Here is a 12,238-nt window from a genome sequence, read left to right as displayed (position 1 = left end):
TAGTCTATTAAGAGATGTCAGAGTTATTGATATTTATGAGGAACTTCACAGTTTACAAAGCACTGTCACAAAAAATTATTTTACTTACACCCCCACAATATCTTTAAATGGGAAATTGGGCCCAGAGAAGAAAAGTGACTTTCCTAAGGTCAAGACACTTCAGGTTAAGTAACAGAGATGAGTGCTGGTCCTGAGCGCTGCCATAGCCCCCGGCCACCCCTCACCAAGTTCAGCCAAGGCCACCTTTCAGAAGGGGTTTGAGTCTCTGCATTGACACAACTTGGAAGTTTTCACAAATTATGGGAAACGGCTCACACCCCTCAAAGAGGCTACTCGGCGTGATTATTCTGTGCCCTGGGAGATATATCCCCTCCTTGGGAAACAGGCCAGGGAGGTGACATCAGACCTACCCGACTTCCAATGGCAGTTACTGGCTGTGTGGTCTCATACAAGTCACCCGATCCCTCAGAACTTCAGTCTCCTGGGCAACAGAAGGATTGGGGGCGGTGCGCGTGGTGTGAGGGGTAGGGGCGATTACACCTACTCGTATACGGATTAAGACGACGTGAGTGTGCCGAAAACCCTCACAATAGTTATTTTTGTTACGAATTCTTACTGTTAAGTATGACAATGAATGCAAATTTCCCGCGTTATTTGTATGACTGTAACAAATCAGACCTTTTTGCCTGAACCGATTGGTAATTAACTGACTGGAGGTAAACCGCAGATTCCAAAACCCACGTTTGTTCTTCCTCCACCTCGGCACCGAAGCCTCAGAGTCTGGCGGTACCCGCTCCGCTCGGGGCTGAGGACCCACGAGGCAGAAATACAAGCGCGCGGCAGGGGCGGCGGAGTGGTTTCCAAGCCCACCTGCAGGGGCACCAGTGCCCCCCCTCGCCTTCCCTCCGCAACCCAGGGCGTGGGGAGTGAGGATGGCTGGGGTCCTGACGCAGCCCCGGGCTGAGGCCGCCCCGACGCCCCCTCCCGCGCCCACCCCCTCCCCCACCCCAGTCCTCGGGGGGTGGCCCGGGCTCCTGCAGAGAACCGGCTCGCGCGCTCCCCCGCAGCCGGGTGCGGGCGCGCGGCAGGACCCCGGGCTGCACCCTTGCTCTTTCCGTCCAGCCCGCAGCCTGGAGGCAGAGCCCGGGGAGGCAGCACGCAGCGCCCCGGGAGGTGTTGTTGGACGATTGTGCCGACGAGCCCAGGACTGGCGCCCAGGCCGATTGCGGAGCCAGAGAAAGGCAAAGGCGTGGACGCTGGACCGCGCAGCTGGAGCCAGCCGAACGGATGGGAGGAGGCCAGGAAAGAATTTGGAGAGGGGATGGAGGGCGGGGAGCACTTCCGACCTGAAGACCTGGAGCTTGGCCGCGCCAACTAGTCCCCTGGGCCCGGACTTGGCGATGGGGGAGGAGGGCTTAGGTGGAGGGCGGAGTAAGCGAGTGCAAAGGTTGAAACTAAACAGAATGTGGAAGGAAATCTTTTCAGAGAACGGGTGAGCGTAAGGACAATCGAGCTGGGGGGCAGTAATGAGAAAGGCAAAGAAGGAGAAAAAAAAAAAAAAAAATCCAGACGGAAGAGTGAGGCCATGGAAGGGTAAGAAATATACTTTAAACAAAAAGACGAAGAAAGCAAAATGCGTCCGGAAATCAAAATTCAATATAGGGGGGAAAATCAGGCTAAAGGGAACTTGTTCCTGAAAGTGCCAAGAAAGAGAGAGAGAAAAATACCACCGTTAAAAACTGGAAGAACAGAAAGTGAAGGAAGGGAGAAAGGAGAGGAGACAAATTAAAGCAGACAAGAAATAGTAAGTTATTTTTAAATTTCTTTTTCATTAACGAACTACTTCCAAAGTTAATTTCGGCACTAACATCTCCACAAAATTCTTAGCCACGCACACACCGAGATTATAGTATCTACACTAGATAGGATATCCCAGCAGTATACATACCCATTATTTTATTGGTTGCAAAGATCATATTTTGCCTCTCTAAGAAATCAAGTCTTGCAAGTTATCTCACCTTCTGCAGAGTATTTTGCTATTGGCCAAAGTATCCAAAAACCAAGGACTTCACTTTTTTAAGGTGTGAGGAAGGGGTAGGGAGACTCTTAGAGAAAACCGTGTGTTTTGTTTTGTTTTGTTTTTTTCCTGAGAAATTCATAGAAACACCTCTAGGGCATTTTAGTATCCCCCTCACCTTTCCCCAAAGCATCCAGCCAACAATATGTGTCTTGGAATTCAGAGGCAAGCTGCCCGCACTATATAGTACTTTCTGTCCCTTACAGTCAACCATCTGTTAAGGTGACAGCAGTGAGACTGGAGGCTGCCGAGGAGCCAGCTCCCGACTTACCTGGTCTGTGCAGGTGGTGCTGCTGGAAAGTGTGCTGAAGGGATCCATGGCATAGGAGCACTGCACAAGCACTTATCCACAAATACAGGACCCAGGACATCGCAGAGACCATTGCCATTCTCTAAAAAGAACATGAGACAGCAAGGATTACCCCCAGCTTCAAGCCCCCAGCTCAGTCAGTCCCACTGATGAGAGAAGGAGGGTCTCAGACGTCATGTCCCCTTTGCTACTTTGCTGGCTGAAATTAATAACCCAGCAGAGGTCATGCCATGAAGTGGGATTTAGGGAAAGCCTTCCCCAAGAGATCGTGAATTCTTTTTGAAATTCTGCAAAGCCAAACGCCAAGGACTGCCAGACACATAAATAAATTACAGTTTGTGACTATCAGGCAGTTTGAAGCACAGTATCCTGACTTTACATCCTGTTTTTTACAGTGATCTTTAAACTATAGTTATTCCAGGCATTGAAAAGCTGCATACTCCTGTTCATTCTAACTTCATTGTAAGTCTGACATAAGCCTGAAAGGAAAGAGTGGATTCTTTTTTTTTTTTTTTTTTAATTCTACCGTCATGAATTTTTAATCATTCTGCTGTCTTCTAAACTAAGTAATCATTTCTCAGAGGCATGTTGTAATCTCCTGATAGAACTGGTCTTTTTTGGCTGGACTTAAAATCAGACGGAATTGTCTTCAGCCAGAATGAGTTTCAGATGCAAGATCTATGCTTCTATCCTAGAGTAAGCCATAATTTACAATACTGCTTTGCCTCCTAAGATCCCATTGTGGCATTTGTTGTATAGTGTTGATGAATATGCATACACAGGTGGTGTATGTATTTATGGATGAACATATACCTTTTCCCAGGCGCTGAAACTTTGACAGTCTTATCTGCACCTATAAGGATCTTAGGAGCTACAGAGGCTCAACTGCGCTACATATTGTCCAATTTCTCAAACAACACCTTATGCTGCATTTCATATTGCCAAATTAATCAAACTTGAAGCATCGTCCTTACTCAGCCAGTGATACGGAAGCAGTTTCTATACAAGAATCCAGTTAAGTGTATTCTTTTCTCTTAGAGAGAGCTTTGGAACCCGGATTGTTCCTTTTAAAAATTTTTCCACTGTCAAATTATACACTACAAGTATTTCAACTATACATTTAAATCTGCTAGTGACCTCCCAGTGTGGTTTCTTTATTCGTGGAAATTGGCACTCTTTCAAAAACTGTGATGTTCAGAAAGCAGAAATATACATCATATATGTGTGTGTGTGTGTATAAAGATATAATACAAGATAATTTATGGGCTTTAGGAGAGAGATGCAGTCTTTAAAAGGGGTTTAGGACTATAATAGACAAATGGTGACAACCATAATTAAGTGCAAAGTAGGAAAACATTATTTTCAACAGCATGGTGCCTTTCATGCCTCACTCTGTGATTCAGATGGACCATTCACTTTATAATTAGTTTCACTGCCCACTGTTTACTTTTGTACACAACAGATTTATCCTCATTGTCTTCAGAACTATCAGTATAACATAGATGCATTCTCTTCAGTAGAGATAAATAGCAACACCCCTTCTATGAATCTTGAAATGAATGCATTTAGGGGCCTTTTCAAAATACGCTGCAAATTATAGAAAGACAAAATAGAGGTGACTGTGGCATGCATTGACTAGTTGTGAATTTCAGTTAAAAATGCACTAGAAATTCATCTAAACTTTCAAAAAGCCTACCACAATCAAAACTTAACAGTTTTTCAATGACTCTGCTTTCTCTTGCTCATTTCTTCACCCCTGTAGCTTTTAGCACTTAAAAAGATTACTGTGACTTCACATTTGCAGTATTTTCCTTCTTCTTCCTTTTTTTATTTAACTTTCTTTAATTCTCAGCATCACTTCCAAGGTTCCTGCATATCACTCTCATTGCTCACTCTCCTACCAAGAGGTTGTCTCTATGTTAATAGGTGTTTTCCACCAAATAATGCATCCAGCCTTACATAGTTCTCTAGATATGACTGAATAGGTTACAAATCTGCTTTCTGAATCTTAAATCCTTAAAGAGGCTTCTTACCTGAAAAATCCAGCCAAGAGCAGAGTACTCTATTAGTGTTCATTGGAAAGCTCTAACACTTTCTAAAATCCATCTGTGCCCAATTGGAGAATTTTTTTAAAAGAGCTTCCCAATAATCTTCTTTATCAGGATTAAAAAAATATGTTTTTCTCTTCCAATGCTATTTCCACAGTAAAGAAGACATCGGGTTCATTCAGACTGTATTGTCAGAAAAGGAGCCAAGGTTTGAGGGGTGGAAACCTTGTCATTTTCACCTTTAAATCATCTCCTCGCGTCACCTCTGCCTGATGAGACCTTTGAAGTGATCCTGATGAGAATCAGTTTACAGTTAATGATGGACCATCCCCAGTCCCGTGCATTCGGGGCAGAGTAAGGCAGCAAAATGTAGGAGCAGGGCTGCTATACGGTGCTGTAAGTAGCAGTAGTCTGTTTCAATACATCCCTCCTCTGTAAAGTATCACATGTCTTAAAGTGACATTACCCTCTATTACAGCTACAGTGAATTGTAATGCCTGCCCACTAACTCTTCAGCAACTCAAGCAGTACTTTAACACTATACTGTCTGGCATGTTATGTTAGAGCTTTCACTGATACCGTTCATTTGCCAAAAGAGTAAAGAGGGAAGGAGAAACAAAAGAAAAAAACATTCTGCAAAATATTGATAGTGTTAATGTGTGTTAGGCTTCTTAACAGTAAATGCAAAAGTGAACTACAGGCCATTTCTTACCTCTTCATGTTCTTTGACCCAGTACGTTAACCAAAAATATTGTCAGGTTTATACAAATTTAAGTCTGTCGATTGTTTTGGCAGCTAAATCTGGGAATATGGCATACTTGGAATACAATATAGATGCTTATATGCATAAGCCCAATAAAAACCTTCTGAGGTTTTTGAACATGTTTAATAAATAGAAACATGTCATTTTCAGCATCGAAGATTGGGTTTTGACAAAGAAATATGCTCAAAGCGTTTTTTTAAAAATCTCCCTCTCCCTCCAATAACATGCTGGGGTGGGAAGAGGAAACCCTCAGAAACTGAACATTTTGTTTCTAGTACTATGGTTCGGACACTCCCTTCTTCGGAAATAAAGTGATTGTATCCAAACGTTAACGATGCACGTAAGGTGACCTAGTTTTCACTTATAGACTGTATGAGCAGAAATACTCATTCAGTTATTTCATGAATTGCTTATAAAGCACCTACTATGTGCTAGATGCTTGGGGACAAGGCAGAGAACAAGGTCGATGTGATCCCCACTGTCATAGGTCTAGTCTTTCATAATTTTTTTCAAAATCAAGGTGGTTCTCATGATTTTCCCTCCTCACAAACCTTTTGAAATGCCTCAGAATACCCCTGCCTTGCACGGGTGTTATAAAGAAGGGTCAAAGGGGCGCCTGGGTGTCTCAGTGGGTTGAGCCTCTGGCTCTTGGGGTAGGCTCAGGTCATGATCTCATGGGTGGTGGGATCCAGCCCCATGTCAGACTCCACACTCAGAGGAGAGTCTGCTTTAAGATTCTCTCCTTCTGCCCCTCCCCCTTTCAAAATAAATAAATCTTAAAAAAAAAAAGAAAGAACAGTTGATGCCACTGTGCGACTTTGGAAACCATCACCTTCTCTCATGTTAAACAGAGTGAAAGAGTGAGAGCCCCTACAGATGGGTCGGTCTTCCCCACTGGTCTTTCACAGTGCACAGTGCACACGTAACAACACCAAAGTTATAGTAGGTAGTGCTTGTTTCATTTCTGTGGTTCGTTATTGTTGTGTTGGTGATACGTACAGACTGTGCGGCATCAAGACACAAATAACAGCAGTGCGCCAGCTAATGTTCATTAAATCTTTCCTATGAGTAGCGCTACTCTATAGTATGTTGCTTATAAGGTATGATTTAGTCCTTTTTACTAACCCCATAAGATAAGTATTATTATTCTTATCTCCACTTCATGGATGAGGAACCCCAGGGGGAACAGGGAGATTAAGAAACTTGCTCAAGGTAATATAGCTTGTAAGTGATAGAGTAGGTTTCAAACTCCAATGATCTGGTGCAAGAGCCCATGTCTTAGACACTCATATAAAATACTACATGGTTGGGCTGACTGGGTGGCTCAGTCGGTTAAGCATCTGCCTTTGGCTCAGGTCATAATCCCAGTGTCCTGGGATCGAGCCCTGCATCAGGGTCCCTGCTCAGCAGGGAGTCTGCTTCTCCCTCTCCCTCTGCACCTCCCCCCTGCTCATGCTCTCTCTCTCTCTCTCTCACACACACACACACACACTCCCTCTCTCTCAAAGAAATAAATACAATCTTAAAAAAATACTTCATGGTTAAAATAACCCCCCCAAAAAAACCATTACATTTTCTCATTTCTTTACCATTAAGAGAGTCTCAAAAAAGTATTATTCATTCATTCAAGAGGTATATATTGAGTACATTCCAGGCTTTTGAAATATAGAAGTGTGGAAGATAGTCTTTGCCCCATGAATTTTTTGGGGGGGGGGGTTGTTTTTGCTATGCTAATGTATTCAAATTAAAAGGAAGTTACTAATAAGGACTACCATTTTGAAAAACTAACCATTATGTTCTTCCTTTCTAGGGATTAAATTAAAGCTAAACATAGTTATTTATCTACAAATTAATTCAATTTAATGAACTTGAAAGATGTACTAAAGGATTATGTTCAAGGCACTCAGATAAGCATTGTTAATTTTTTAAAAAAAACTGGAAGAAAGACTTGCTCTTTTAGGCTTAAGTGACTGTCTATATATGTATGTGATGGAACAAGAATATCAACATAGTTCCTCGTTTTTCTTCCAAATACCTTGTAGTCCATTGTATTGCAGCCAATGACCATTTGTCCTAAATAATATAAGCATCAACAAATATTGGCATGTAAGGCAATTTAGTCTATTTAGTCTATCCCAACTATTTTGTGATAACAAACTACTATCACACCTTTCAAAGAAGTTGGCCTTTCCACCATCTGGCCATAGTAGGATTGTGTCTCCTGATTCCTTTATCATTGAGTGGGCCATAAAGTTCTGGCCAGTGAAGTATCAGCAGAATTGATGGTGTCTTTTTGAGGCTGGAACATTTAATTGTTGAAGCAACACCCTCCTTTGTCTCCAGAACAGGGACTAGTCACACTATCAGCCTGGATCCTTGAATGATCACAAAGAAAACAGGCCCTCCCTTTTCCCTACCAGCCCATAATGGATATACACAGTGAATAAGAAATAATTTGTTCTTCAAGCAATTGAGATTTGGGAGCTACTTGTTATTGCAGCATAACCTAGTCTACTCTGACTGATGAAGATTTTAACTTACATTATCCAAGTATTAATTGAATGTTTATGTTCTATACACTGCCCTAAGCTCTGAGGAGACAGCAGTATGCACATCAAACCAAGTTCCTGCTTTTTCAGAGCCCCTTGTAATGGAAATCTATTGGAGTTTTTTTTAATCAGAGCAATGATAAACCCAAAGCATTGATTATTGCTGCTGGAATCCCTTTGGACTCTTATAGACTGATCACCCATGTGGCCTATGGCTATGTCCTGCTCAGCCATTTTGTCATGCAGGCACAATATTTCAAAAGGCATTATTCCAGCACTATTGTTTCAGCCCATCCAGTTTCATTAATTCAAGATACCTAAGCAGTTGGGTATTTGAACCATGATTCAAGCCAAACTCCTAAAGATACACATTTCAAACACAGTATCTGTGTATATGCACATTTGTTTATGTGAGAAAGAGAAAAATTCTATTCATTAGAACTCTGCCCTATGGAGAAACCCACATTTATTCCTAAGAAAAGCCCAGTGAAAATAACTGGGGGTAAAAGCCAAAACACTCAGAATGCTTAAATAGCCAAGAATATTCAGCAAATAATCCTGCATAATAAAAAAATGAGATAGAGGATGCAAGGAGAAAACCAGGAGGGAGAAAGAAAATGGTGGGGGGCAGAGAGACAGAGATAGAAATATATTAGAGGCTCAGGAAGAGAAGGACCGAGAACAAATGTCAAAAGGGGATTTCTTGGTGGAAAACTATATCCTATGGAATGTGACTCTTCCCTGCCTCTCCAAATGATCATGAAAGTCTTAAAAAAAAAAAAACCCTCACATATACTTTGTGTTATTAAGTTACCTGGGAAACCCGTTGAAGGGGCTACCTCCCCCATCCAGGCATAAAGTACCACAAGAAAATCCCTCATGTTCCTGATTACCACATTTCTCATTTCTTGGCATTAGAAATAAAAGCTATCTGGGGCACATGGGTGGGTCAGTCAGTTAAGCATCTAACTTCAGTTCAGGTCATGATCTGGGTCCTGGGATTGAGCCCCATGGAGCTCCACGCTCAGCAGGGTGTCTGCTTCTCCCTCTCCCTCCGCCCCTCCCCCTACTCATGCTCCCTCTCTCTCTCTCTTTCTCAAATAAGATCCTTTAAAAAAAAAAAGCCATCTTATTTCAGCTTAAAACCAGTACACTTAATAATAATTTGGCTAAGAGAGGGCAGAGCAAGATGGCAGAGGAGTAGGAGACCTGGATTTCGTCTGGTCTCAGGAATTCAGCTGGATAGGGATCAAACCATTCTGAACACCTATGAACTCAACAGGAGATTGAAGAAAAGAATAGCAACAACTCTCTGAACAGAAAAGCGACCACTTTCTGGAAGGTAGGACGTGCGGAGAAGTGAATCCCAGGTGATATTCGGGAGGATAGACTGCGGGGGAGGGGGCCTCCGACGGCCGCTTCTGGCAAGTGATAGAGCCACAGAGCACAAAATCGGAACTTTTAGAAGTCTGCTCCACTGAGGGATGTCGCTCCGGTGGCTAAGCAGGGGGTGGAACCCTCGTGGGACAGTGTGGTCTCAGGACCCTTGGGGTCACAGAAAGACGGGGGGTGCCTGAGTGTGGCAGAGCTCCCAGGTATCAGAGCGGGGAAGCTGGCTGCAGAGACAGAGCCGAGGCGTGGGCTCTCAGTTCGGGGTTGTCATAAACTGGGATCCGAGGCACAGTCGGGCCACTGCTCCTCCAGCAGGGACCCAACAAGAGGCAGATCTGGGGAGACTCCCCTTCCTCCCCTGGGAGGAGAGGTGCAGGAGTGCACCGCAGGGATCTGCTGGGTTTGGAGACTCCACAAGGGGTCGGGTGACAGAGATAGAAATGCTCGGTCACAGGCCAGGTGAGCACGGAGTGCGGCCGGAGACCGGAGAGACGGGAGTGACTGACTGTTTTTCTCTGGGGGTGCACTGAGGAGCAGGACCCTGAGTTCTCGGCTCCTCTGGGCGGAGATTGGGAGGCTGCCATCTTCACTCTCGTCCTCCAAAGCTGTACTGAAAGCTTGCAGGGAACAAAATCTCCCGAGAGCAAACCCAAGCAGATGACTTAGCCTGGACCGGCAAGGGCGGGGCAATTCCGCCTCCGGCAAAGACATTTGGGAACCACGGCAACAGGCCCCTTCCCCCAGAAGATCAGCAAGAACAGCCAGCCAAGACCAAGTTTACTGATCGATGAGAACGGCAGAACTCCAGCGCTAGGGGAATAATGCACATAGAATCCATGGCTTTTTTACCATGATTCTTTAGGCTTTCAAAGTTAATTTTTTTTTAACTTTTTATTTTTTGAATTTTTCTTTTTCCCTTTTTCAACCAACATCATATCAATCCCTTTTATTTAAAACATCTTTATTTTTCATTTTTACAGTCATATTCTATCCCTTCATAGTACTTACCCTTATTTTTGGCATATATATATAAGTTGTTCTCTCTTTAAAATTTTGAGATAGTTTCTTCTAACAGATCAAAATATACCCTAAATCTCTAGTGTATGGCTTTGTTCTACTCTCCTGCCTGATCACATTCTCTCCATTTTTTTTCTTCTTTTTTTTTTAAATCCTCTTCTTTCTTTTTTCAAACAACTTCTTATCAATTCCTTTTATAAAATTTTTTTTTAATTTTTTCAATTTTATTTTTTTAAAGATTTTATTTATTTATTTGACAGAGAGAGAGATAGCGAGAGCAGGAACGCAAGCAGGGGGAGTGGGAGAGGGAGAAGCAGGCTTCCCGCCGAGCAGGGAGCCCGATGTGGGACTCGATCCCAGGACGCTGGGATCATGACCTGAGCCGAAGGCAGACGCTTAACGACTGAGCCACCCAAGCGCCCTCCTTTTATAAAATTTTTATAATTTTCATCTTTACAGTCATATTCCATCCCTTCATCATATCAACCCTTATTTTTGTACATATATAAGTTTTTCTTTCTTTAAAATTTTGGGAGGCACTTTCTTCTAACAGACCAAAATACACCCAAAATCTAGTGTGTGGCACTGATCTATGCACCAGCCTGATCATATTTGATAATATTTTGTTTTATTTGTTTTGTTCTATTTTCGTTTGTTTTTATCTTTTCCTTTTTCTTTTTTTTTTTTTTTTCATTTTCTTTTTTCTTTCTTTCCTTTCTTTTCCCCCAGCTTCAGGTCTTTTCTGATTTGTTTAGAGTATATTTTCTGGGGACGTTGTTACCCTGTTAGCATTTTGTTCTCTCATTCATCTATTCTCCTCTGGACAAAATGACAAGACGGAAAAAATCACCTCAACAAAAAGAACAAGAAGTAGTACCGACTGCCAGGGACCTACTCAATATAGACATTGGTACGATGTCGGATCTAGACCCCAGAATCATGACTTTAAAGATACTAGCTGGGCTTGGACAAAGCATGGAAGTTATTAGAGAAACCCTTTCTGGAGAAATAAAAGAATTAAAATCTAACCAAGTTGAAATCAAAAAGGCTATTAATGAGGTGCAATCAAAAATGGGGGCACTAACTGCTAGGATAAATGAGGCAGAAGAATGAATCAGTGATATAGAAGACCAAATGATGGAAAATAAAGAAGCTGAGAAAAAGAGAGATAAACAACTACTGGATCACGAGGGCAGAATTTGAGAGATAAGCGATACCATAAGACGAAACAACATTAGAATAATTGGGATCCCAGAAGAAGAAGAAAGAGAGAGAGGGGCAGAAGCTATATTGGAGCAAATTATAGCAGAGAACTTCCCTAATTTGGGGAAGGAAACAAGCATCAAAATCCAGGAGGCACAGAGAACCCCTCTCAAAATCAATAAAAATAGGTCAATACCCCGACATCTAATAGTAAAACTTACAAGTCTCAGAGACAAAGAGAAAATCCTGAAAGCAGCTCGGGAGAAGAGATATGTAACCTACAATGGTAGAAACATTAGATTGGCAACAGACCTATCCACAGAGACCTGGCAGGCCAGAAAGGCCTGGCAGGATATATACAGAGCACTCAACGAGAAAAATATGCAGCCAAGAATACTATATCCAGCTAGGCTGTCATTGAAAATAGAAGGAGAGATAAAAAGCTTCCAGGACAAACAAAAACTAAAGGAATTTGCAAACACGAAACCAGCCCTACAAGAAATCTTGAAAGGGGTCCTCTAAGCAAAGAGAGAGCCTAAAAGCAACATAGACCAGAAAGGAACACAGACAATATACAGTAACAGTCACCTTACAGGCAATACAATGGTACTAAACTCCTATCTTTCAATAGTTATGCTGAATGTAAATGGGCTAAATGCCCCAATCAAAAGACACAGGCTATCAGATTGGATTAAAAAACAAGACCCATCGATATGCTGTCTGCAAGAGACTCATTTTAGACCCAAAGACACCCCCAGATTGAAAGTGAGGGGGTGGAAAACCATTTACCATGCTAATGGACACCAAAAGAAAGCTGGGGTGGCAATCCTTATATCAGACAAATTAGATTTTAAACCAAAGACTCTAATAAGAGATGAG

General features: G+C 42.5%; 1 protein-coding gene across 2 annotated transcripts in view; it reads right to left on the bottom strand.

The window, feature by feature from the left end:
• TAFA1 (TAFA chemokine like family member 1) overlaps positions 1–5,153 on the bottom strand; it is a 520,519-nt gene extending 515,366 nt beyond the window's left edge. The window contains exons 1-2 of one of the 2 annotated variants that reach the window (XM_032411722.1): positions 4,421–5,153; positions 2,349–2,469 (exon numbers count right to left, since the gene is read on the bottom strand). In XM_032411722.1, the coding sequence (XP_032267613.1) occupies positions 2,349–2,466 (118 nt within the window). In that variant the 5' untranslated portion in view covers positions 2,467–2,469; positions 4,421–5,153. The remainder of the gene's footprint in view (positions 1–2,348; positions 2,470–4,420) is intronic. The other variant, XM_032411721.1, reaches the window with a different exon arrangement.
• Positions 5,154–12,238: the final 7,085 nt, after the last annotated feature.

The sequence above is a fragment of the Phoca vitulina genome, unplaced genomic scaffold (assembly GCF_004348235.1).
Source record: "Phoca vitulina isolate PV1807 unplaced genomic scaffold, GSC_HSeal_1.0 scaffold13, whole genome shotgun sequence".
NCBI lineage: Eukaryota > Metazoa > Chordata > Mammalia > Carnivora > Phocidae > Phoca > Phoca vitulina.
The sequence above is the reverse complement of the archived record's forward strand: the minus strand, read 5'-3'. Positions and strand labels throughout refer to the sequence as shown.